Genomic DNA, 27,029 nt, shown 5'->3' with positions numbered 1-27,029 from the left:
TATGTGTGCTCCCTGGTTCTTTAATGTGAGAATATATTCATTTTTTCCTCATTTTACATGTATAACAAAGTAAAATAATTTGTGTTGTCGATCAGACAGAATATTCAATTTGTTTCTTACACTAGAATCTTGATGATGAGCATTTTTCATGATTTTTCGAAGCTTTAAGATACAGACAATACAAACAGCTACCTGTGACTTCTGTTCATTATCTGAACAAACGGGGCAGTTAAAGTTTCCCATTGTTTCTCACTGAGCACTCAGCCTATAGAGCACAGTGATTGCTTGCTGTTTGGCTTCCTCGAGTTGATGTGGGATTTACTCATCTTTGATTGGACGGACATGCTAGATTACCTTTCTCACACATCACTCTGCCTCTCATCCAGTTCCTGTGTCCTCCCCCTGCTCTGCAGATATTCATCCCAGATGAATCACTGCAGTGGAGGCATCATTTGTCTCATTGTGTCTCATTGTGTGAGGCTTGTATGTAAGTCATATGTAAGAGGGCCATGCTTCACGTATTAAAGTTGCATTATAAGGGGTGTACAAGTTGCAAAAGTACAAATTTATAATTCAAATAAAGACTTTCATAAATTGATTTTCAGATGCATTTTTGGGAAGATGCAGTTAAGAGCTGGGTAAGAACAGAACTTGCACTCGATGCAGGAGGATTCAAGCCTCCATATATGATATGTAATTAATACATTCCACTGCAAAGATGATGTGTTTTTGTTCACAGCATGTTGACATTGGGGTTGGCTGTTATTGTGAAAGCTCTCTTTGTCATCAAGAGACATTTGTACTCTTTATGTTTTGTTGTGTCTTTGGTGTTAGAAATGTCATGTACGTGCCCACTCGCTCGTGGTGCATTCTCTGCACAATCTCCTTCTGTTCTCATATGGGCTCATTCAGACACCATCCAAAGTTTTTACCAGGGGGCTGGCAGGAGAAACTCTTGAGAATGTCTGAAGGAACTGAATCCCACCTTTGCATTTTCACATACAGCCGCGCCGGATTATCCAGTTCAATGCATGTCTGAAAGCAGCTGATGATTCGTGGGGCAGAACACTGATGTGAGATAAGCTCACACATCAGAGGATATTGGAAATGTTTGGTAGAATCATGTCAAGGTTTGTACAGCACACTCAGGTGACAGAGACGGCCTCCGGTCTAATGAGGACTCACCACAGACTGCAGTCTGAAGCAGAAGGAGGGCCAGCAGGGGCTGCAGTCCACACACAGGCAGTACACCCAGCATCCTGCTGCACCTGGAGACAGAGGAACAGAGAGGGAGGGAGTGTGAGTTCACATAGGAAACTGGATTCAACACATTTCAGTTGTGAGGGTTTTCTAATGCACACTGTAGACTTGGATGAGTGACTCATAGTAATTCCCTTTCATGGGATTTTCTTTTCTTGTTTTTCTTGACGAGGGCCTCAGGATAGAGGGTTGTCAGTTAATTCTTCACTTTACTGTTTCATATTGTGGGTGTGATGAAGCTCTTTCAGGCTGTGATTGAGGGTTTTGAAAAGCTGGATGAATAAAGTTGACATGCGGCCGTCATGTTTGATCTTTTTAAAGTATAAAGTAGAAGTTTCCTTTTCATTTCACAATACTTCACAGAGAAGTATTGTTCTTAATGAAATTTAAAGGGCTTTGTTTAATTTTTGTCTTTAAAACTTTATCACTATTCAGGTTAACAGGTTAAACCTACATTTACAGATACTGAGTAAAAAGGCAGGTCAAAAAAACTATTATGGACAAATGATGCTCACATTATACTGATGAGCTCCAGAAACACTTGGTTAAAATCTATGGAACCAACTGTGCTCAACACTGAGGCTTCTTTTTAAAAATAAAATAACCTCCATCGAGACTAGGATGGTTGCTCTGGTTGAGAAATACTTTCCGTTCATACCAAAACACTTTAAAACACATATAAAGTGAGCATTCAAGTTCTTAGTTTCAGAAAATAGTATGAAGAAAAACAGCAATGGCGAAAAGTAGACATGGGTTAGTAAGTGTTAGTAAAACTTCCAATTGTTTCCAAATGTCCTCTTTTCTGCCTGTCCAGGCTATAGACTGTGTAAAGATGGACGACATCTCTCCATTTCCTCCCACTATCCAGAAAGAAAGCTAAAATACCACACATATGCTGCCGTCTTGCACATTTGGAACCAGAGTCTGCACAGTAGCAATCAGGTGATGTAGTGAGGTCCCACAGAAGCATGCAATCGACCATTCATGAGACAATTCCTGCTTTAATCACGACACGTCATCCTGTTTTCATAGACTCAAATAACTCATTAAAAACAAACTTACTGGAAAAATTTGAACTCTTACTTTAGCTTTTCAGTTTAGTCCCTGTCCTATCCTCCAACATGGAGGAGGCAAGATTTATGACCTATACTGAAGCCAGCCACCAGGTGGCAATGGAGACGCTTTGGCTTCACTTTTGCGGAGCTGTCATGTCGTCCATCTTTATATACAGTCTATGGTCGTGACTGAAAAGACCCAATCAGGAAGTGAATACAGGTGACGGTGTGATTATTTCCAAATGTCTGCCCGTCCAGACTAAAACACAACTCCAGAGATTTCAAACTAAAACCAGCAGTTTACAAAAGTCTACATTTAGAGGCTTGTGGATGCAAGACAAACCTATTAGTGTGTTTGTAGCCTGAGCCAACAAAGTGAAAGTCATCCAGGTAAGAAAAAGTTTTGTCAAGTAAATCAACTTGACTAAAGTACGTTCATTGTACTGGTTTACAAAACACCAGGTAGAAAAATTCAATCCACGGTTTGTTTACCTCCTGAATAAAAGCATTTGTTGAAATGTGATGTGGGATTAACAGAGAATTCCTGCTCAGCTGTGGGCAGACAACAACAGGGAAAGATGCTGGTGCAGCTTCAGCATTAGAAATAACCAGATAAAAGCACCAGAGCCAAATCTGACATGATGGACCTCTGGGTTCCGTGGTTGCACACAGCGTGCTGAAAACCTTGCTGAGCCACATCAGTGTTGTCGTATTAAATACTCAAAAATATATTTTTGACAGCCAGGTTGGCTTCTGTGGTATAGCTGGATATGTTTATTTGGAAAAGTATTTCTGGTGAAGTAACTGGAGGTTTTTGTTGTAGTCTTACACACTAGCTTAGTTTTCAATGTAAATTCTTAAAAGAAAGTGATGTGTTTTGATGTGAAGCATTAAAAAATACAATGTGATGTGACTATCTTCAGCGTTTATCATGAAACTGAAATGTTTTCTGAGCCAAAATGTCTACACAACCTTTCAGTTTAATCTGTGTGCTTACAGCAGCCTAGAGCGAGAAAGGAAACAAAAAATGGAAACAGAGTCGAACAAGGCTGAATTAATTTCCTCGTGTGCGTGCGTGTTCATGTTCGTGTAAATAAATCTGTGCATTTATTTTTGTGATTTTGACTATTTGCTACTGTAATATGTGTGTGTCACAAGAGCCAGGAGATAGAGACCAAATGAGGTAAGTCAGCCAGCGCCGTGGGGCCCCAGAAACCCTGAGTGTAAATAATGAATGTGACATCTCCGGAGACGCGGCGGGCCGAGCGGGGCCCGAGGACAGGAGAACAGTTTGGGGGAGGAGGGGGCAGATTTGGCGGCTGGTAGCAGAGATGCTGGAAACAGATAGCCAGTGTCAGTTACAGCAGTGCTGGTCACTCTGAGTCAATCTCAGTGGGTGCAGCCAAGGACAAAAACACTGACCTCATACCAAACAGCTCTGCCGAGCCACAACTGAATGGAAGCTGATTTAAAAGTGTGTGTATGAGTGCGTTGTGCATTCTCAGTATATGAGGCAGTTACAAATCACATAACTAAATCATTTAGTCCTATTAAGGTAGGAAAATAAACTACTGTCGGTTAGTTTACTTGTGTAAAATGCTTTTTAAATTTTATAATTGAGGTAATGAACATTTTTTGCAAACTGGTGTCAACTTTTTAAAGCCTTCTATGCCTTTTTTCTTAGCTTATTTCTGTGCCATAGGCTGCTAACTGTCATTTAAGTCTAACATTACTTTGACATTAATGAAGATACAATTTTGGAGCCCAATTGGTTATTGTGTGATGACAAATTAGTCTCCGGGGGGGTTCCATTTGCTGTGCACAGTCTGACCAGCACATTGAGAGGCGATAATGGAGTTGGACTTATTTTTCCACAACTAGCAAGTTAAATCATTATTACTATCTCTATCAGCAGAATATAAATGAAGATAGGGTAAAAAGCTGGTAACCAATGTATTTGGTCAATGTGTTTTTTTCTCTCCACATGGACTGATGGTGGCTGAAGCCTGCTCAAACGTTATTGGTCAAACTAACCCCCAAATTCTCGTCCCTTGCTACAGATTCCGTAAATCAAAATACTGAATCTTTTTGTTGAGATTAAAGATGATATGACTGAAGAAAACCTTAATGAGTTGATTTTCATTGTATGCTAGAGTTCACGCTTCCTCAAGCATAGGAAAAAAGAAACATCCAATAACCTCAAAGCCTGAGGTACCGTCTCCTCTGTGTTGTTTTTCAGATATTTTGTATATTTGTATCCAAACTCTATATTTGGGATTTTTTGCTCATTTTACAGTGATAGTGAATTTGTTGAAACCCTGAATCTTCTTTCATGTGCTGCTTTGTTGTTGGTGACAAAGGGAAAGAAACACGCCCATTTAACAGCAGAGCTGGACCTCGGACTAATGATTCACACCATCACATTCACAGAAGCAGCCCTAATTAGATAGGAGATACACAACAGACCTGACATTACACTGGAGAGTAAAGTTGGGGTTATTAAAAATGAAGCTAAAGGACAGTTTGTGTTTGTTGAATTGTAGCTTTCATAAATCTCCAATTAAACTGTGCATGCATACATAAAGTCTACCTGGACTGCTGCTTTGGCTTTTTCATTATACAGTCTAAAGCCCAACCACTATGAAACGCAAGTGATTCTTCTTCTACAACAGTTTCATACCCTCTCTTTTTTAATCTTTAGTTTATCAATAGAAGATCCTTATGTGTGCTCCTAGGGTCAGAGCTATGTTTACAGTGACTATACTATTATATACTTCATCTATTATTTCTCCACCTATGCTCTCTCTAAGCGTACTTACTCTGCTATTGATTAATATTACATTGAGGCATTTTCTGAAGCTCGCACATCCACAATGAATTCAAAGTGCAACAGCTGAATAACCTTCTCTTCCTCTTTTGTCTATTCTTCTTCACGAGCATATAGCAGAGGCTCTGACCTCTGCGTTGTCAGATCTGTGCCCTTCTTTCCCTTTATGAAGCATCGTTATCCATCTACTGTATCTCCACTGTAGAATTCCTTCCAATAGAAGAATTCTAGTTACATAAGTGTGTGTGTGTGTGTGGGTGGGTGGGAGCCAAACTAGTTTTAGACTTTTTCAATTTGCTTAACTTATTGGTTTTCATTCATGCTGCTTTTTCTCTTAAATTATAAAAATAAAGTCGTTTTTCCATATGAAGCCTGTGAACTATTCATTGCATATGTTGGAATTAATAACATGTTTGCTTGACTCTTATTCTTTACTTTACTTGAAGGGACGTGGGAGAGCGACTACCTCTGCCAAGCTGCTTTCTCACCATACGGCATTAACGTGTATTGAGGCCAGATACATCCAGATCATTATCAGGATCTGTACCTGTTTATAGATATTAACATTCTATTATGATTTTGTTTTCAGATAGATCTTTGAATGAATTATTGAAAATTACCCAACATTTCAAAAACTGCATAAAGTTAAAACTAATTCCTGGATCAGCCTCCTTATTCAAAACTGCTTGAATAGTTAATGGGGGCCTTTTTGTACCTCACCCAAAATCAGTTCAGCAGTAAAGACATAACTTCCTCAATACAAAAACAATGCAACTCCTTATTATGTGGTGGAGACACTGACTTTTTGACTGAGATATGTTGCTTTAGCATCGGTATTTATATTAATGTCATGTATTAAACGTTTCGGGGAGATTATGGATTAAATCAAATCAGCAAGAAACATTTAAAAGACAACTCAGGCGGTTTCAGCATAAATAATAAGATAATGCTATTTTATCCTACACTGTAGTTGATAAAATTTGCTAGTGACAGTTGTAATGTCAGTTGCCAAAATCCACGATGGTTGGCTAGAAATGAGAAGAATTAATTTACTTTCATGAGTAACTTAAGACCCATTTAAAGAAATTAAGTGGCACATTTAACACTGAATAAAATGAACATGTGGGTGCGATTAAAGAAACACTGACATCAACAGTAACTACAGAGAGTGACATTAGAGGACTGTCATATGTCAGTCAACATTTAAGTGCCAACTTCTCCAAAACTTTAACTGAGGGATCTGAATCTGCTGAGAGTCAGTGTGAGATCTCCTTCTGTGTTTAATACCAGCTGGAGAGATCCAGCCGGATCTCCACATGTCAGACGAGTGAACTGTTCCCTTCAAGCCTGTCACAGATACTGTAGATATGACACACAGAGCAGGAGACAGACAGCTCGATGCTTTCAGACAGACGGGCAGACAAAGACACAGACACACTGGAGAAGGATCCAGAGCCAAGCTGTTGCACTTTGTTTTCTGTCCCTGTCAGAAACACCTTCAGAAGCCCGACCTGCAGCCTGTCTTGGAGAAGGCAGGTCTGGTCCCATCTGTCGTTTTAGCTCACCCTCCACCTTATTCTGCCCGTCTATATTTGGAAGAATTTAGCTGCCAGTCAACGTCTGCCACCATCTGAATCCACGTCTCACAATTTTTATGTTCTTTTTCTCTCTTTTACTTTTATTTCCCTTGCTCCACTCAAACTGTTCCGTCACTCTTCCCCTCACCAGGATGCATTATTAAGTGGGCTCATTAATCACTCAGGCAGCCTGTCTGTCACTCAATCACCACACATGGCTGTTGTTCCGGCAGCATGTACGCGCCCACACGCACGCACACACTCAGGTAATGACGCAGGTTTCACAGGGGGAGTTAGTCCCATCAATGTCTATGGATAAGTTCCTTAGAGTGAAAAATGAGGCTACCCTTCAGGTGACAAAAGACTGTTTTCTTTTCATGAGGATATTACCAAGGTTTTAGTAAGCAACCTGTCACACTGCGTCAAACATAAATGGCTTTAGTGCTTCAGAATTTTCTGCACAAATGGGGCCGTTTCTGCATTTGCACCTGTCTTATGGAATGCATCATCCTCACTGTGGTTTTTGTTTCTTTTCGTCGCTTGGGAGGTGCTGTATAAAAGCACTAAGATGAAAACAATGTTTGAGTGGGTGGCTACACTGCAGTTGATAAAACCTGTACAAGGTGGAACAGCAGGACTACTCGCATTAGAAAAAAAAAAGAAAATGTGGGCCAGAAATGAAGACACTGTGCAGAAGACAATCCAGATGAGTCACTGATAACACACTGGACTGCTCAATCACCATGTGGAAGAGAGGGATGGAAAAGACAGAGGTTGTGAGGGGATGAAAGAGGTGGTAGGATGTTTAGAGAAAGACGAAGTAAGGAAAAAGAGGGTGTGAAAATAGAGAGAAGGGGGGGAGTTGATAGGGAATCTTATGCAGCCAGAAATTTCCCCTGATGCTTTGCTGGGCCTGTTGTATGTATATGCTTGGAGGAGAAAGAGAGCTGGAGGACCACTGTGAGACTGTGGCTGGGCTCCCAAAAATGAAGAAATTGCCATCTGATTCAGAGCCCACCATATGGGCTTAGACACAGCACAAGCCAGAGACAGTTTCATTCCATCACAAGGACTCACACACACACACACACATGCACATACACACACACATTGCACACTCAGGCAATAACGTTTTCCTTATACGGCCTGAGAGGCAGAGGAAGATGCCAGTTATGAGGGAGGAGACCTTCCGAGAGCTCTGCATGATAATGAAGTCTGCGATATTATAAACATTGAATGTGCAACGTACAAAATACCTATGGGAATGCAAATGTACCTGTGCACTTGTGGAGTGTGAGCAGAGTGGAGAATGACATGAGGAACGACAGATGCTCGTGAGAGAGTCTGGAGACACGCACTCAGACACACATGTGCATGTGTGCACATGATAGAAACCCATTAGTGTGTGCATCTGTGCATACATCTCCACTCAACACACACTGGGATGCTTTTGGTTGTATTTTATTACCCTGCATGCCGATGTGAGGGGAAGCAGGGTTGGTTTGTTTTTTTTAGTGCGTGCGTGAGAAAAATAACTCAGTCTTGTCGCTTGGAGGGATTATTATTTGGGATTGTATGTGCAGATGAATAACTTTAATTTAAAGATCAACGTCAAAAATAAAAACTTCTACTTCTAAGATATAATAATAAAGCTCCAGAGACAATCTAAAGGTTATATTGATCAGATGATTATTCCTGATCATATAATATAATATGATAAGTGACGTCATGAAGTAAGAAGTGGGGTAGTTTGTGTTCAACCTGTAATGATTGGTCTGAATTCAAAATATAGTTTGAATTCGTTATTGGATTTTCCACTGGCCGACGTTGTTGTATACGTCATAATCCTGTGACAATGACATAATTACCGGTGAAGAGAAAAAGTGTTGAGCTGTGTCCAAAAGCCTTTTTGCCAATAAACTCAATATAAAGTCCTGTATATACAAGTCCCTATATGGTGAGTAGGGGTTCAAATAAAACAGGAAATGGTCAATGAAAGGTAGTTTAACAGAGTCGAAGATACACAAGGAATGTAACAATAAAACTGAAGCAAAACTATAACAAAAGCAGAGATGTGACACATACAAAACAAAACTCTCACACTGATCTGCTCCTTCGCTCCCTTCACCGGTCACCAGTGGCTGCCTGTATCGGCTTCAAGACACTAGTACTTGCGTTCCATGCTGTGAACGGATCAGGCCCAGTCTATGTCCAGGACTTGGTTAGAACCTACACCCCAGCCCTTCCACTCCGCTCTGCCAATCGGCTTGATGCTCCCTCACTGCGAGCTAGCCACTCAACAAAATTACAACTTGCTGTTTGCTGTCCTGGCTCCCAAATGGTGGAACAAGCTGCCAGTTGACATCAGGACAGCAGAAAGTCTACACCTTGGTCAAGAAGATGAAAGTAAAGTTGCACTTTTATATTGCACTTCCATGGAGCACTTTGTAGTTAAGCTTTTATGAAGCTAATGAACCTTAATTATTCTTGCTGTTTTGGGTTTGTACACTCATGGTTGATGCACTTATTGTAAGTGGCTTTGGATAAAAGTGTCAGCTAAATTATATGTAATGTAATGTATTGGGAAAAAACCCCACAACAGCTTTAAAAAGTGTTTCAAAAGTTATTTAAGCCTTTAAACTAGAGCAGAACTGTCAAACTACAATGCTTTTACTGTTACTGTCTCAGTTTCTCATCATTATCGCAACCTTTTACTGATACATATATATGAATATTACGATGTAAAACAGCCTGTTATTATTATGTGGAAAGGTTCTATAGAAATGCAGATCATGATTAATATGCTCTCGTCATGCTCATATGAAGAGTGCAGTTAATCAGGAGTTAGACAAAAAGGGACAGGAATGAAAGGAAGGACGAGAGAGAATAAAAGCAAGGATGAGGCCGTGCTTGTTCAGGCTTTATCACCGCGGATCTGAAAAGTGCTGTCAATTAAAGTTAAGTGTTTTACTGCACAGCGTGCACGTATATACCCACACATTCGTTCTCACTGTGCTTTAAATAAGTGCTTGTGGTGGAATCAATCTTTTCATTTATTGGCTTTTTTGCCATGATTCTTCAGTTGGAAATAAACATGTTTTTCTGAGAAGACGAAGGAGAGAGGCTGTGTGCCACACAACACAAGGCTCTACGGCACAAAACAGAGATGACATTGCTGAGCAGTGTGATGGTGCAGAGCAGGAATAAGCTTTAGGGCTGCCCACAACTATATAGAAACCTATTACTTACAGCTGAAAGCCACCACGCTCTCCGTTATTGATAAAATGCAGCTGACCACGAGCGAACAACAGCAGGCACCCTGGTCAAGAGAAGGCTGGAATCGACTATCACTCATTTGTTTCGTTAAATGCTTTTTACCTCGCTCTCTGCGGCGAGAAAAGACAAGGTCATCTCGTACATGTGAATTGAAAAAGAGCGAGGGTGAGATGTAGAGAAGGAAAGATGAGAAAATATCTGGTGAAAGGGTGAGATACTGTACCGAAGAGAGGGAGGGAGAGATTCTCATGAAAAATGAGGTGACACAAAGCTTTCTACGTGCAGAAAGGGCGGCCAGGCAATTTTCAAATGTCTGAGGCTTCTCATTTGCCGAGCCACTTTATACGGTGGCAAATGTTAAACTTGTTCTGGGCACATCAAGGTCTCCTTGGCCGCCTGCTTGTCTTCGCCTGGAATTTAAATGCGGCTTGAGACGAGCGCACAGGGAAAGAAAAAATGTTCCGACACCTTGTACACAAGAATTTAGAAAAGCAGAGTGGTGAATACAGCGGACAAAGCACTGTCAGTCTACTCACTTTTTTGTGAGGGTGTGGATGCGGACAAATATCTGTTTACAATGGCCTATTACTTTTATAATCAAAATGAATGCTCATTAGAACTTCCCCAGAGTCTAAGGTGTCACCTTCAGATTGCTTTTGTACATAAATACACATAACAAAGAAATTATTCAGAATCATGAAAAAAAAAACATTTAACATTTAAAACCAGTGAATGTTTGTGATCTTTTTCCGTTAAAATTAAAAATTTGTATTTGTCATCAGTTGATTTCCTATATGTTCTCTAAACAGTTAAATGATATTAAAACTTTTGTTGATTGTGATCCAAAATGTTTCCATCACTGTTCAAAACCAACCCACACACACTAAATTCTTTGTATACAGCCGTATGTTATTGTGGTGAAAGGATGTTATCAGTTTATTAAAGAAGGTCTGCAAGACCTCTACTGGGCTGGCAGCCAGGTTAGTACCTCTCCACCACTCCGCTCTCAACCTTTTGCTCTCTTCTCTACATTGTTTCTTTTCTCTGTCATTCTACTCCTCACTGTATTTCCGCTCTCCTTCGCTCACATTGCTGTAACATCTCTCTCTCTCTCACTCCCTGTCTGCAGGATCCAGGGGCATCTGGGATTCAGTAAATCCTCGTTGTCGACTGCAGGCTGTAAAGACTCCTCAGTTAATCAAAGTCAGTGGAGCAGGGACACTGAATCATGCAGGGGTAAAGGGCTGGCAGTCAGTCAGTGAACCTGCACTATCAACCCTGCACCAGATCCCACCATCAGGATAAATACAGTGGTGGTCAATTGATCAGCAGGATTGTATCAGATAAAGTGTCATGAGTTTGAGCTTGGCTCTTGACCTACAGCCATGTAGTTGTGTTGGTGGAGTGATAAGTAAATACTATGGTTTATGTCTTGGAGTCACACTGCATCATGAGGATATGGTCTTTATGAAGAAATACAAACTACTAATTATAGTTGTATCCTTCTGCACATGCAGGATGATTCACGACGGATCCATGAACCTTGATCAGGAAAGTAATGTCTATGAAAGCTCTGTTGTGTATGTTAGGTCACAAAGCTCTCTAACATATCATGCAATAACTAAAAAGCAGAGAATATATTTCATTCTGCCAAACCTTCCCTTGCTTCATTCCTCCAGCTCCCTTGTCATGCCATCCAACCACACTAAGAGACCAGACTAATCAACAGAGGGATGAGATTTGTCTGTCGTTTAAGGAATTCATCTAATCACATTGTGTATTTTTCCTCAAGGAAGTTGAGAAGTAGCCTGGGAGATGAGGAGGGGTCGGAAAAGAAGGGGAGAGATCGATGGAATAAGGGCAGTTATGTATTCAGATACCTCTATGTGTCAGGGGTTCTAGAACGCAAATGCCCATGTCAGTTGCTCCAGACATTTTCCTATACAATTACAGCTAAACCCCTTGAGTAAAATGTATACACTTTGGAGATGGTAACAAAGACTTTAAACCTGAAAAGACCACCAGATTCTAGAGCTTTTCGAGATACGGGCCGATGCCAGTGTTGATGTGCTGTAAACGAAAACACATGATTTCCGTCTGTATGCTGTGTGCTCTACTCAGGCACCACTCCTCTCCTCAATGATATTTTTTCTATTGTTGTGAATGTGTCAGACCTGGACACTCTCCTGCTGTGTTATTTATATGCGAAAATGCAATAACGGAAAATGTCCGAACCCAATTTATTGACATTTTCCAGAGTTTATGTCTGAAAACAGTCCAATCCACTATCTTAGCTTTTCAAGTTCAAAATTCCACCTAATCCACTTATATGCTCTTAAATTTATCTCATAAACAAACACACTGAGAAGCTTTCGTCTCTGACAATTTCCTCACACACATTGAAGCCAAGTGGTGGGATGAATCTGCTGCTTTGATGGACATTTAAATCAGTCTATGCCTCACACACACACACACACACACACACACACACACTTAAAATGATAATGATGATACTTTGTGTGCACACACACAGCCAAATCAGCAGGGTGCAGACAGGCAGATGGTGTGTTTGTATCATGTTCATGGGGGCGGGATGTCTGGCCCGGTGCTCCGAGCACCTGAGAGGGAGCCTCTGACCCAGTGAGGACTCAGACAGACTGGAGTGTGCCCTTTCACCGCAGCGCTGCGTGTCAGAGCTGGAGAATAGTCTGGCTGCAGCTATTATCATATTATCAAAAGTGGGTGGGGCTTGCTTTGGTGGAACATTTGCATGTCACACTCTCATTACAATGGCAAAGACTGTGACAGCTAACGACATGTGAAGGCATATTGCAGATGAGACAAATCTTGTTTGTATGAAACATTTAAGGGGGTTATATTCAAATAAAGTTGTGGACTGTAAAAGGCTAAAAAACACGAGACCACAGCCACGCTAGGAGCCCTGCGTGGCTTCACTGATATACAGCGCTGTGTTCACATTGTGATGATTAGTTTGTAGCATACTATCATGATCGTAGATAAGCGTGTTATTGTTAGGGCGTGTGCGCTATAGAGCTCTTCAGTCAAGCTGACTGACGTCCAGCTGGCTCTCACAGACATGAATAAAATAATGTAATCATACAGCTCCTTTAGATTTTCCAAATATGTTCTGCACATATAACAAGCTCCAATAAAATAAACAGATGAAACACAGACAACACAGCAGCCTTTTCTACAGCAGGAAACCACTACTTGTCTTTGTTGTTGCTAATAGGCTTCATCATCTGGGGACCATGAATGGCTGCCATTGATAGAGCTTACTGCTAAAATGCTCCTGATATCTGGTTTAAACAATTGTGTTCTTCGTTTGAAACACAGTAAAGGAAAGGCAGTGGACTGCATGTGGTTTAAATTATATTAATGTGTGTGTAGAAATACACCCACCACGTAAAAACAATAAGTAGTGTCTATGACAGTGGAATGAAAGCAGTCATTACAGCACCTACAAGCATGAGTATTCATCTAATTTGTACTTTATAAAACATAATGTCTTAATGCTAAGGTTTGAAACAAATGAGATACTAATTAAACTTAAGATAAATGAAGCAAAAGCTCTACAAATATGTTTCACTACAATATCGACAGAAATTATCTAGAGTGATTATATTGACAAAGTGCACTATTATTATCTACCTCTGTTTTACAATTATCTCTACTACACATTCCATATTGGCTTGATTCTACTATACATGGAACAAATTAGTGAATCGTGGGAAATATGTCTGCTGAGTAATTCCTTTCAAGGTGGATTTCAGCAGTGGAAACTCAAGTCTGTAAATGAAGCAGTGGAGGAGACAGAAAGTTGGTTGGTGACATACAACTGAGGAGAGAAAACTAGCAGCAACATTAGTGCGTGCACATTGATGATAGTTTAGCACTGACAAAATCTTCCTTCCAGATTGTGAATGGCATGGAAAGAAAGTGGACTACGGAGACAGAAATATTCCAAATTAGTTTTTTCTCGTTTAGTGATGAGAGACAGAGACAAGATGAGGAGCGTCACAGTACAGCGAATAAATTGAGCAGAAATTGGAATTGGAACCACAGCGGCCAGAGAAAATCTGATTTTGACAGGGGAGGAAAAGATGGAGACAGTGTGAGAAAAGAAATGGCGTCAAGGAGAAAGACGCAGTGCTGTGATAACTGTGCCGGGAAAAGGAATCGAAGTGTGAGAATGAAAGAGGAAGGAATCAAACGCTCAAGGCACCAAGAAAAGAAACGCCAGCGGGGAAAGAAAAGGGAGGGTGAATATAAAGCAAGGCTGCTGATGGTGGCGGCAGCATCAGAGTGCTCTCGACTTATTAAATAATCACTCTTAGAATGACTAATGAGTCATGAAAGTGTGCAGATGTTTCCGCTCTACTGTTAAAAATGGCCAAACAGAGAGAGAGTGCTCTCAAGGTGTAAATAAGGAGGGTAAGGAAGGTGTGAGAGGCTGATGGGGAGAAACAGTTGGAGATGCAGAAGAGAAGAACGACTGCAGGGAGAGTTAACACACCTGGGTTAAAAAAAGATAAGAGGAGAGACTGAGGAATGGAAAGAGGGATATGAGTGAGCGAGTCTGGGGGGTTTGATGTCGCTGCATGGCTATTTCTGACTTTCCTGCTGAGTGCTGGATTCAGTCCGAGCACGATCTGCTCCCAGGTTTGAGACGGAGACAGTCTGGGGTCCTGTAGGTATATCGATTGTCAGACACACTCATTTAGAAGAATCAGCCTTGATGAGACCTGCCTTAAGCCAAGTTTTATTTACTTATTTATCTGGTGGCGGCTCTGGCTCCATCTGTTTTAAAATGCGGGGGCTACCTGCAGGGGCCATGTCCAAGCGTGACAAACAGATTTTAAGGCATGTGTGTATGTGTGTGAGAGAAAGAGAGAGAGAGAGAGAAATTGAGCATGCATTAGGCCAACTACACAGAGATCTCAGTTTCATTTGTGGTGCATGTGATTGTTAGTTTTAGGCTGTTTCTGCAGTGTGATTATGATGCAGCCTGCTACCAAAGGGATCAATTTAAAACAAGCTATGCGCTTTACTCCCCACTGCAAAGTTTACACTTTTCAAATTACATCCTGTCATCTTTTCAGTTCTTAATGGATGATAGAGATGTCCAGAGGCTTCCTTTCACTTTGAAACCATACTATGAGTTAGGTTGGATCCTCCTTGACATTTTGGGAGAAGACCTTTACTTACTTTCTGGCTGAGAGTTGCAAAAGATAAGAACATAAAATCCACTTTCTAATTTGTGAGGTGAACCTAAAGCTACAGCCAGCATTTGGTTAGCTCAGCTTAGACTATAAACAGCAGTTATCCTGTCTTGTCCTGAAGGTGACAAAATCCATATACAAATCTAAAAATATATTATTATATCTAAATTAATTAATCTGTAGAACGGTGTTTTAAAAAATGACAATTCACAGTTTTACTGCCCGATTTTTCAGTTGGGAACTGTACACTTTTGTTTTTGGATATAGCCATGCCGTGTTGGATTGAGCCATCCTAGCTATTTCTCTCTGTTTCCAGTCTTTATACTAGGCTAAGCTAACTGAGTCTTGGCTGTAGGCCTACGTTTAACAGTTTTGTGTCTTTATCTAGAAACTGTAGCCCAGTGTAAACAAGTGTTTTTAAGAAACGTTTGTTGTTTATTTTTGTGGTTTAATTTATTCTGGACAGTAAAGACGTACAGGTTTACATTTTGTACTTTGATGTTCATTGATATGTATTGTCCATATCAAATTAACAAACGAATCGAATATTAAAAGAAAAAAGAAAATCCAGGATCCGGCCCTTGATCAAGATCCACATCAAAACTTGATGGGTTCGTCCATGACCCAAATTGCATCCTTTCACCAGGTTTCGTGAAAATCAGATGTAATCTTGCTCACAGACCTACCAACCAACCAACCAACCAACCAACCAACAAACAGACATAAGTGAAAACATAACCTCCTTGGCTGAGGTAATTAGAATAGGTATGCATCAAAGGGTCGAGCCGATCAGGAGTACAAGCGGGGACTCACTACTCAAGGCTTTAAACCAATGGGGTCCCATGTACGTGACGCATTCCAGTTTGCAATAGCATCTTTGCATGATGCTTTTCCCTCAATGAAATCCATCATATCTCACAGCCTGATGGTGTGTTTTCCCTTTGACATGTTATCTCGCTCTAAGTCCTCCCAGTCCTCCCCTCCCTTTAGTCGCTGCCCTGCTTTTGTAAGCTACACAGACCGCTTGATAATTGGATTTCAACAGACAGTTCAAATGGCAGCATAAAATAATTAGTGGCAAAACTCAGAAGCAATCTCTGGCATGGCGATCATCTCCCTGACCTGGCAGGTCTCTCTGGGAGCCACGACAAGAAAATGCGTGATATCACTTTTACACAGTTTGAAGCCTTCCGTGCACCTACGTGTCGTGCACACGGCTGTGACAGATGTGTTATGTGACAAACCATTGGGCCTTCTAATGTTCGGATGAGTGAGCCGGTGCATACGTTTTCATGGATGTGCGTTCAAGTTTGGTGCAGCCATGTGCATTCAATTTGTGTTTGTTTTCTGATGTGGACTAATGTGTGTGTGTGTGTGTAGGAAGTGATGAGAAGCCCTGAAAGTGTGAACCAGATGTAGCGGAGCATCAATACACCCACCCTTCCCCCATCCCTTGAGACAGGAACAAAGAGGCCAGACTACATGAGGCAAACGTTTGATCAGCTCAGCTCTATCGTGTTCCTATCAGTAATTGACAGTCCTCGGATCCCGGATGCTTCCCCTACAATGTGCACAGATGAAAATCCTCAATGTCCTCTGATACATATAATGACTGTTGTACTTCATGTACACAACAGTCGGCTTGCTCGAAGTATGTCCTTGCTTTTGTCCTTATATCTGCACACCTTCCAATTCACTATAGAATCTGTATTTAATACATATAAATTACATTTTCATCTTCTACATTAGCGCAATGTCCACACTAATGTTGATGTTTTGCAACAATAACTGTCTCCTCTGCATTCGAGCTTCTCTTCCGGGTGCAAATGGCATTTTAAGTCACTAAAGCGGAACATCTTCCAGAGAGGAGATTTTCAAAAACTCCAGTTTCCATGTCCCCCTGTGGACATGTCAAATGGACCACATTTTTGTGTTCTCATCTGGATGGAGATATTCCATAAAATGATGGATATGTGTAGATAGGGGGGAAAATATCCATTAAAAATGATCCCCAGAGGTATATCAATTTATTGCACTTTATTCAGGTTAGTTCCAATGAGATTAAAAATCTCTTTTACATGTGATTACCAGACAAACACATTAATTATCAACAAGAAGACTTCAGTATTTAGAACAAGTTTAAGAATAAGCGCTACATGAGTCTGTACTGGAGCGTTTAAAGAAATGATAAGTGGCCTTATCACCTGACTTAATGTAATGAAACAGATTAGAACCTGCCGACTAACACTTGACCAGGGAAAATTAGAGCCAGCCATTAAGTGCTAATTCCTCTCAGATGAATCCACCTTCAGTGGGAAAGTCAAGAAGAAAATGAAGGTGCTCCAGCCTGAATATGAAGTCATAAAGTGATTTAGTTTCTACTGCTGCTTTATTGGAAGTAAATTAACCAGCGGTACTGTGAAGAACTGTGTTAGCAGCCTGTAAATCTGGTCACATTTATTATACTTTCACTTGCTCAAAAGAAAGGATTAGGAGAAGGGGCACTTTTAACTTTGTACTTGTGAGTTGATTAATCATTTCAGCACAGAAGTGCTAACGGAGTTCTCATGCTGTTTCTTGTTGATAATTCAACAGCGTTGGTGTGTTTTCCCAATAACATGTCACACCACATGATCTCACAAACACACGTACTTCCTAAAGAGACGTCCTCGTTTACCACTCTCAGAGCCCGAATTAATTAATTTCAGGTCAACAGCCAATATTAAACAGACATATTTGGGTCAAGGCTCCGTCTTCCGTTTACCATACCCTATATGCAAGACGTCATTCTGGCTAATTTCTATCTCTAATAATCATCTGGTTATGAAATCAGATAAATTAAAAAGCCATTAACCAATGCATCTTAGCTGTTGTGTTCAGCTTCTTTTGCTCTTACGTCGATTATTCTCGGATGGAAACAGGGAAGTGGTCAATGCCAAAGATCAGTTTGACTCCCTTACAAAGTCTAGAAGCCGAAATGCATCGGAGCTTTGTTTTTTAAGGTCCAAATGACCTTGTTGTGACAATAACGTTTTTTTAATTGCTACAAAGAGAGTGCCTTGGAGTTTTTTGTAAGTTTTTATCCTGCTCAAACATTTATTGGTCAAACTAGAAATGTTAACCAGAACCTTCCGGCCCTCATCTACAGATTCTGCATATTCACAAACATATTCTGTTTATAGAGAACAAAAACAGATAAAAAAACAATCCTAGTTTGCATTACAGTCACCCATTGTAATACAGCTGCCATTTATGTTAAGTGGTGGATCTAATCATGTTGATAATAGCTCAGTAATTCTGTTGTTGCTCCATTATTGGTGCTGGAGTGCAGAGCTATTAGCACGTCATATATCAAGCCCTCAGTGTCATGTGTAATAACTAAGTGTTTTGAACCAAGCGGCTCTTGGCAGCATGAATCTTCCTGAAGGCTGGTGATTATTCATGACAGTGGCAGCACAGAGTGGCCACCTTCAACCACAGTGCAGGTTAATTCTGGTCCCACCCCAAAGAGCGTAGAGCAGGGATGTGTGCTTAAATCCTCTTTTCTCCAGGAATTAATCAGCTCCGTTTCTAATTTCTCACCCAACCGATGTTAATACCTTTAGCATGATACTGCAAATAAGAGATTTGTCGCCACATGTGCACGCACACGCATATAAACAAACATATGTCATTTAAGTGATGACAAACAAGGATGAAAAGGCTGATTTGAATATCAGAGTGATGTTGTGTTGGTGTGCCAGAGTAACCTCCTCCAGCCTGTGCAGTGAATAGTCAGCACTGAAACTCTTACAAGGATCTTACAAAGCTTTGTGAAAGAAAGAGAGAAAGAAGAAGAGTAGAAAACAGAAGAAGACGAGGCTAAGTTGACAATAGTAGAAGTAGAAAAGATTTACAAAGTTGGGGATGATTTAGGAAGAGGAGGCAGCCTGTATCTTAAACAACATCCTTCTCCTCTTTATCGGGCCAACCTGATGCAGGGCAGTCTCCTCAGACCATCCATTACATGAAAACCCACTTGTACACAAAATCTTTAGACGGAGAGCCCAGGAGCAGACAATTTCTCTGGATGACGCCCTACTTATTGCTTGTTTAAACTTGCCTCCGGCTTTTTCCTTCATCTAAATAATCTTCAGAAGCACAGTCCTCATATGTTTTGTTTTGTTTTGCATTGCTGTTTCTCTTCACTCCCTCCTCCCACATGTAATGTTTTCTCTGCTCGTCCATAATGCAACATCCTCTTTCAACAAGGACTCGTACTTAAAGGCAAAATTGATTATTTTTCATTGTCATCTAAATTGAACTACATGAGAATTTTATGATCTGGAGTCAGCAGGATGATACTATTTTACCATCTCCCATAATGTCACATGTGACCTTTACAAAAGCATTCATATTCCTACTATACATGACTAAAACACTTTGCCTATGAAGATTAAAGGCCTGGGCCTAGTAAAAGAAAGGTCTGTTAACTAGGAGCATTACATAAACTGCAATACACAAAAACTATGAAACGGATTGGTGGAAGGATGTGATATAGGACTGAAAGAAATCATAACATTTTGTTGCAGAACCAGATTTTTTTTTGAACATTTCTTTCACTTTGCAAGAAGCGAATTTTCACCAATTTTCCAATACTTTAAGTTGATATCTGTCTGGTTCAATTTGCTGCAGCTTGATTTAATGTAAGGGGAATGTTGGGCCTTGGCGGAGGTATGTGCTCTACTGAGAGCTATTCTAGTTTTGACATAATTGGATATGGATCCTTTTTATTTGCCAGTTATTTTTGGGGTAAGGTAAACAGTTAAATTTTACCCAGTGGTCCTGTGGATATTTCAACGTGGATTAAGACGATTAGCTCCAAGCTAAAGCTTCATTCATTGGAAACCTACATGGAGATTAATTGTTAAGTCTCAAGTGTGTCAAAGTCAAACCCATTGTCTGTCTTACAATCAGCCAATGACAGAGGACAGTCATTAATCAAATGACAACAAGCTTCTTTAAAAGAAATGTAGATGTGTGTAAATGTTTTCGGAGAGAACAAGCTTTCCTTATTAAAATAACAGTCAATTTTTATTTGACATCCTCTGACATTTCAGCGAGCATCACACTTATTGGAAATTGGACCTCTCAAGGTTATTACAAAGACTTTTCATTTAGTTTTTACTGTGAAGTGCTATAAAGTTTGACCTGCGAGAAAAAAATCCTCACATATTAAGAATGCAACTCAAGAAATGTTTTTATATCGTTTTTCTAAAAAGTTTCGAGTTTGACATTTTCTTACAACTTTATCTTTGTAGGTGGTTCTATTTTTTGCTGTTCATTCTTTTTTACCTTGATTATTTCTTTCATTTATATTTCTCTCTCTCCACCTTTCTTTTTTCTATCACTCAATCCATTTCCGTGCCGTCCCTCCCTCTCTGTGGGAGAACTGATGAGTGTCTTGGCAGCAGTGGACCCAGTGAAGGTCTCGCTCCAGGGGCCCCCCCCAAACACACACACACACAGTCCCACTTTATACCAGAGTCAGAAAGAATAGGGCGTTTATACAATAACATAACAGATTTTTGTGGGTGTAATTAAATCTGATTCATTGTTAGTTTTATTTCCTGCTTAAAAAGGACACGGTCAATACTTCCCTCCCCCCTCCTCTCTCTCTCTCTCTTTCCATCTTTCTCTTTGCAACTCTCTTGGAGACCCTACAGGTTTCTGCTCTCGGTTCCAACTCAACACTTAATGACTAAATTGGAACAATTAATTACCCTGATCGGTGATGTTAACCTCCACCTCCTCCACCTGGACGCTCGGCGGTGCAAACCAACCAGCTGATTCATACTTTAGCCTTGTTCCCTGCACGCCATTTGTCCTGAATACTGCGGCGGTCCTCAACATTCTGAATCACCCAAATGGAAAGTGTCTAAATCAAGGGGAGTTCAGATATGGGTCTGGTATTGAGATAGAGATAAAACACTGAAATATGATTGCAAAAAAAAAAATGGATCAACCTTGGATTTTATAGCCTACAGTAACCTCTGTCCTCTCCTATTCTCTACTGTGACCTCTCTCCTGGCTCATTTCCCCCTCATGTCTCATGCACCTGCAGCAGTTTGTCAAGCGGCTTTGGCTAATTATACATCTCACAGCCACAGGTTCTCAGCTGCCCTCCTGCATTACTACTGTAGAGCAGCCTTTTTTCAAAGTGTGGTCCGCGGACCACTGGTGGTCCGTGAGGTGACGAGTAACATATCATGTTCTAAAATTTTAAATGTCAGTGTTTTAATTTCAGTGTTTCTCAAACTGCCTGCGACATATATGTGTTGTTTTCAATATCAAATCAACTAATATGTAAAATCAAAAAATATTTGTTTTGTGGCATTGTCTGACTTGAGCAGTGCAGTGGACCGGTTTGCGTCACCGCAACCATTTTACGTCAAAATAAGTGTGACCCTGACGTAACTTCGGGAATGTGCCTGTGCAAAGCATGGATGTATGGTGCAAAGCTTCGAATTAAAAATTGATCGGTGGTTTAGGACCAGGTCATGCTCATTTCCCCTCGCTCCAGTCACACACACCTCACCCCCAACACTTCCTCATTCACGCCCCAACCTGCTGACAACCGGCCAATGGGGAACCAGCCATGCCATCCTATCCCCACCAGTGACACGTTCAATGATGTGGGAAAACCCAGTGCTTCAGCAACAACGACACTAAAACAGCTGAACACAACACAATCACAGATAACAGTGAACAACACAGAACTCTCAGTTACAATACATTTTGGAACTATTTTGAGTTAGGTGGTCCGTGAGTGTTGTTTTATGGGTTAAGTGGTCCTTGGTCTGAAAAATTTGAGAAACACAGCTGTAGAGGGACTTGTAATGATGTACGATTCTGATAGAGGAGTCATACATCGAGTAATGGGTCCCACTACAGCGATTGAGGCAAATTGCAGACATGGTCCGTAATTATCTCCATGGAAAAAAAATAAATGTAATCTGCTTTTCATATCTCACATGCACTGATGGGTTAATATTGGGGTACTATGTGAATGTGTTTATCAGTACAGCCGGCTAACCCAACCCCACTCTCTCTCTGTGGGCTCGTATCTGGTAACCTGCCGTCGCCCATCAAGCCCTGATGAATGCTGCCCTGTCGGTGCAGCCAACTGTTCAAGTAACGTCTGCCGCTCATCCCTCCATTCCCAACTGCCCCCCAGGCGCAGTGCTGCGAGCCCAGGGACACATTGGATTTTAATGGCTGCTTCACACATGTTCAATTAATTCCCCGCAAAAATATCTATGAAGATATGTAGTTAAATATGAGGATGGAATATCTACACATCACTTCATAACCACCAAATGCAACTGAGGAAACATTTTGAGTAAACAGCCCTAAGATGCATTTTTACAACTCCTTAAAATGTTTTGTATTATGTAATTCTTTCTCCTCAAATCTTGGAGCCCTCAGCTCTCATCTGACAAAACATAGGAATCGTAATATTTTGGGGTGTCTGGTCTCAACGAAAGATATCCAGACCAAGACTCCATCTTCTGTTCACCTTTCACACCTTTCACTGTCTAAAGTCCAACTAGTTTCTTTTTTTACAGTGGAAGGTTTATCCTCACAAAACAACAATTATAGGTGTAGTGAATGCATGAATGCAGACATATTAAAACGCAGATCGATGCATTTCCGTCAGTGTTTTACCTCTTTTTCTCTCCACATGTACCTGCGGGTAGCCAAAGTCTGCTCAAACGTGATTGGTCAAACTACAAACGGAAACCAGAAGGATTTTAGCTCCAAATCCTGTCACTCTATATAGACTCTGTATATTCACATGCAGAATCTGTTTCTAGAGGTTACTTCCCCTGTTCTGACGGTGCTAAATCACAGTTCGGTCTGTGTTACTGGGAGCAGCTGGAGGTTACAGTCTCTCTCCAGTAGCTCATTACAACCCCTAAAAACTCTTCTTTGTTCTTTAATAATCCATATTCAAAAGTTTTATCATGAAAAATTCCCCTCAGGTCCTAAAAACAGCTTAAATGTAACTCTAAACCTTCCTTCCTTATTTTGTGACTGGGATCTATGAATATGCTGATATGGCCCCACCTATCACTTACAGCTAACTCAGAGTGTAGGAGTTAGAGAGTGGATACATGACCCAAACCTGTCAGGGCCGTAAGGACCCTGACACAAAAAACAGAATGCCTGTCGGGTTTGGCCAGGTTAGTGTTTTCTTGGGCTTGGTCGGGTTCGGACAGAAAATGGCAGACAGAGAAGTGCTCTGGTAGAAGCCCTCTCAAGCTACTAAGCCCCACCCACAATTTGACAGGATTGGCTGTTTAAGATTATTACATCACAAACCCTTCTTTGTTCATTTGGAAATACTCAGCCATGTCATTGACTGCTTATTTTGCCAAAAATATGTTTTGGATCATGAAAGGCACAAAGGGGACCCATTAACACTTGATTTTCACTGGAGGGGAACTTCACGGTGGAGTCAAAGAGCGAGGTAACAGATGCAGAACTGGATAATCCATTGGAGAAGCAATGCATTGCATTATGAGAAAAGGCATATTTTCCAGCAGATAATGTGTCCCTGATGGCAGTTCAAGTGTCTGGATCAGTGTTCACAACACATCATAACACAGACAATGACACAGTGTTAAAATTGGAGAGACAGAATTGGAAATGAAGGAAGTGCTGTATCAACAGGACCGTGCAACACAAAAAAGGAGTAATTGCTTTCATGCAAAGAAATAGATGAGAAATGGATTCAACTCTAAACTCTGTAAATTCTCAGCAACTTGAGTGGCACAGAGCAGATCTTTCCTGGTTGATGTGAACTGAAACGTTACCTGCTGTCTTGATAGGTTAAGTATTATGTATATTACTCCATCATAAGTCTGATCATTAATGTGGTGTGAGAATAATCAGAACATTCACGCCATCTCGTCAAAACAACAACTCGGAAAGTCAGCAGAGTCTGCAAAATTTTTGGGATACAAGTTGCCAAGTTTCTGAAGTCATGGATTATAAACAGACTATGTAATTTTACAATCAGCTACAAATTGTAGCTTTTAATGTGAACATGTCAAAACTTTGCTTTACGTCCATTTCTCACAAGCTCCAAACACCAGACTTTTAAGCCAATAAAGACATTTTTATAATTAACGCAGATACTGTATATTTTAAATGATTTACATGCCGGTTACATCTGATCCTGTTGTTTAAATGTTCTAAACACATAAATCCAACTCACATTGTTTACAGTGTTTTTTCCACATCCTGATTTCAAAGCAAATAAACACACTGAAGTTGGAACAATGACTTCACAACTGGGGAAATGGAGTCTTAAGAGGAGCTGGAGTTGACCAGCTGCTGCTTGTAGCTTCATATTTAGCCAACAGACCGCAGGATTGACCCTTCTGTCATTCCCTAACTCTTAACAAGAAAGTTAATTTCTCAAAAAGTTGAACTTATTCATTTAACCTTTAATATAATACACATAAAGTGAATTTGGACTGCTGCCCAGCGCACAGCACTCTCTCTCTGGATTTAATTTCATTTCACTTTTACCAAACTCCCTCGATACAACTTGTCAGGCAACATCTTTTTATCTTTAAAATTGTATTTCAGAATATTAAAACGATAGTCCTGATATGAACTGGACATTTTCTACCTCAAAAATATGTTCTTCCTCATCCACTCTGACAGCTACAAGACCACAGATGAATACCTGCTATCACTGTTGCTGCTGTGTGGGGCAAAAAAAAATCTTCTGTCAGACACAGACAGGGGAAAAAGGTGAAAAAGAATTTTGGATATTTTTGAAGAAGACAGAGATGTTTGATATTTTCCTGACACAACTGTTATTTCCTTTTTTGTCTTACATATATGTATGAGATGTTTGTAAGAAATAAAAGCTTTCTTGTGCACTATCTTGTTAATATTATGCCTCAGATTTGTGTGAAATGATTCCCTCAGGGTGTGAGAGGCTCAGACAAAGAAACAAGAAGCAGTGAATCAGAAGATAAGAGGCGCACAGTCGCCATGTAAATGGTATGAGCTCCTTACGTACTCAGTATTTATGTAGGCATTGTATAATTAACGAACACGAGAGCCCGGACTGCTGCAAGATAATGAGTCACAGTGGAAGCTAGCTGCAGACCACTGGCTACATCCAGACCCTCAGAGATGTAAACATCACCTAAGGAAAAAGAAAAGATAACTCCAAAGAGGCCACAGAATGAGGAAAGTCACAAAGGGCACTGAAGCATGATCACTCCTGAAACTAAGTGGGCTTTGTTATTTTCTACTTATTAAAAAGCTAATCAAAGCTACGAGCCTTGCCACGAACTCCGAGAATGAATCCAAAGCCTTGGTGCTCAAGCAGTGAGTCTTTGTTTATTTATTTACATATTTATTTGTACCCGAGCCCTTCAGTTACACTGTCGTTCCCACGCCACGTCTCCTCTCTCTGAAGGAGGAGGCGTCAGCAGAGCTAATTTAACTCATCAAACAATGTTTACTGAGAGAGGAAAAACAAACACCTGGCACTAATTCAATACCTCGCAGTGGTTGAGCAGAGGCACGCGACGGGGGGGCGGGCGGTGCCGGGAGGGAAATTTGTTAAGTAAATTATCAGCCGGAAGGTTTAATTGAAAGAAACGGAAGAGGGAGGTGAGTGAGGAACAGTGGGAAAATGTTGAGTGCAAGGTTGGCGTAGCACACACAAGTTAAGGAATATTAAACATCAGTATACGAAGGGAGAGATGCTGACTGAGGATCTTGGCATAGATCAGAGTCAATTATAGTTACATTCAAGGGTGACCCATTACCCCAACATTCTTTTGTTGTTTTTTATCATAGAATTCTAAATTTGGTAGTCTGAGTCCAGCAGGAGACCTTGTTGCATGTCACACCCGGTCGGTTCTCATTTGCATCTATACCGTTTATCATTTCGGGGCTGTGGAGGTGGCCGGATTATATCCCAGCTGACATTGGCTGAGAGACGGGGTACACACTGGACTGGCTGCCGGTGAATCACAGTGGCAACATACAAAGACAAGTAACCATTCACTCTCACAACTCTCCATTTAACCTTATCTCCATGTCTTTGGACTGTGCGAGGAAGCCAGATGTAAACTCCACACAGAAAGGAACTGAGAAACTTCTTGCTGTGAGGCAACAAAACTAAAAAAAAACTAACTATCAAGCCCGAAAAAACTGTGAAAAAGGAAACAAATGACAGATTGTTAAAGTTTTCATACCAAGGACTTCTGTGCATGTCTGAACCCCACAGTTAATTACAACAAGAAAATCCCAAATCTGTGGATTACACTTTATAGACTAATTACATCAAATCCATTGCACAGCTTTTAAATGTCACATTGTGCGTTCAAACTGACATCTTTCTTCCTTACAATAAACACACAATGTAATCCACAATCATAACTGTTTGTCACACCATGAATTTCCCTTCATTAACCATGTTTGAAATAACGCATTATGCTCCAGCCATGCTAGTGGCTCTGTTGGCAGTACTTGGTATTGGCTTTTATGTTTTCCTGCCTAGGGACCGCAGATGCAAATATGCTACATAGCCTAACTCTGGTTCAATGGTTGTGTTGTGAATGGCCTCTATTAAATAAACCAATAGACTTAACTAAACTTAGGCACAGCAGTGCAGTTGAGGGGAAGATGACTGTCTGACGGAATTTCATGGCAATCAATCCAATAATCGTTGAGATCCTTAAATCTAGTTCAAACTGATGAACCAGCTGACAGA

General features: G+C 40.7%; 1 protein-coding gene across 3 annotated transcripts in view; it reads right to left on the bottom strand.

Annotated features, from left to right (window-relative positions):
* The window catches only part of ncanb (neurocan b), a 183,248-nt gene that overhangs the window by 112,324 nt on the left and 43,895 nt on the right, over positions 1-27,029 (bottom strand). For all 3 annotated transcript variants that reach the window (XM_069522286.1, XM_020080468.2, XM_069522287.1), the window contains exon 2: positions 1,186-1,268. In XM_069522286.1, the coding sequence (XP_069378387.1) occupies positions 1,186-1,258 (73 nt within the window). In that variant the 5' untranslated portion in view covers positions 1,259-1,268. The remainder of the gene's footprint in view (positions 1-1,185; positions 1,269-27,029) is intronic.

The sequence above is a fragment of the Paralichthys olivaceus genome, chromosome 3 (genome assembly GCF_024713975.1).
Source record: "Paralichthys olivaceus isolate ysfri-2021 chromosome 3, ASM2471397v2, whole genome shotgun sequence".
NCBI classification, from domain to species: domain Eukaryota; kingdom Metazoa; phylum Chordata; class Actinopteri; order Pleuronectiformes; family Paralichthyidae; genus Paralichthys; species Paralichthys olivaceus.
Note: the sequence above shows the minus strand (reverse complement) of the source record. Positions and strands in the feature narration are given on the sequence as shown.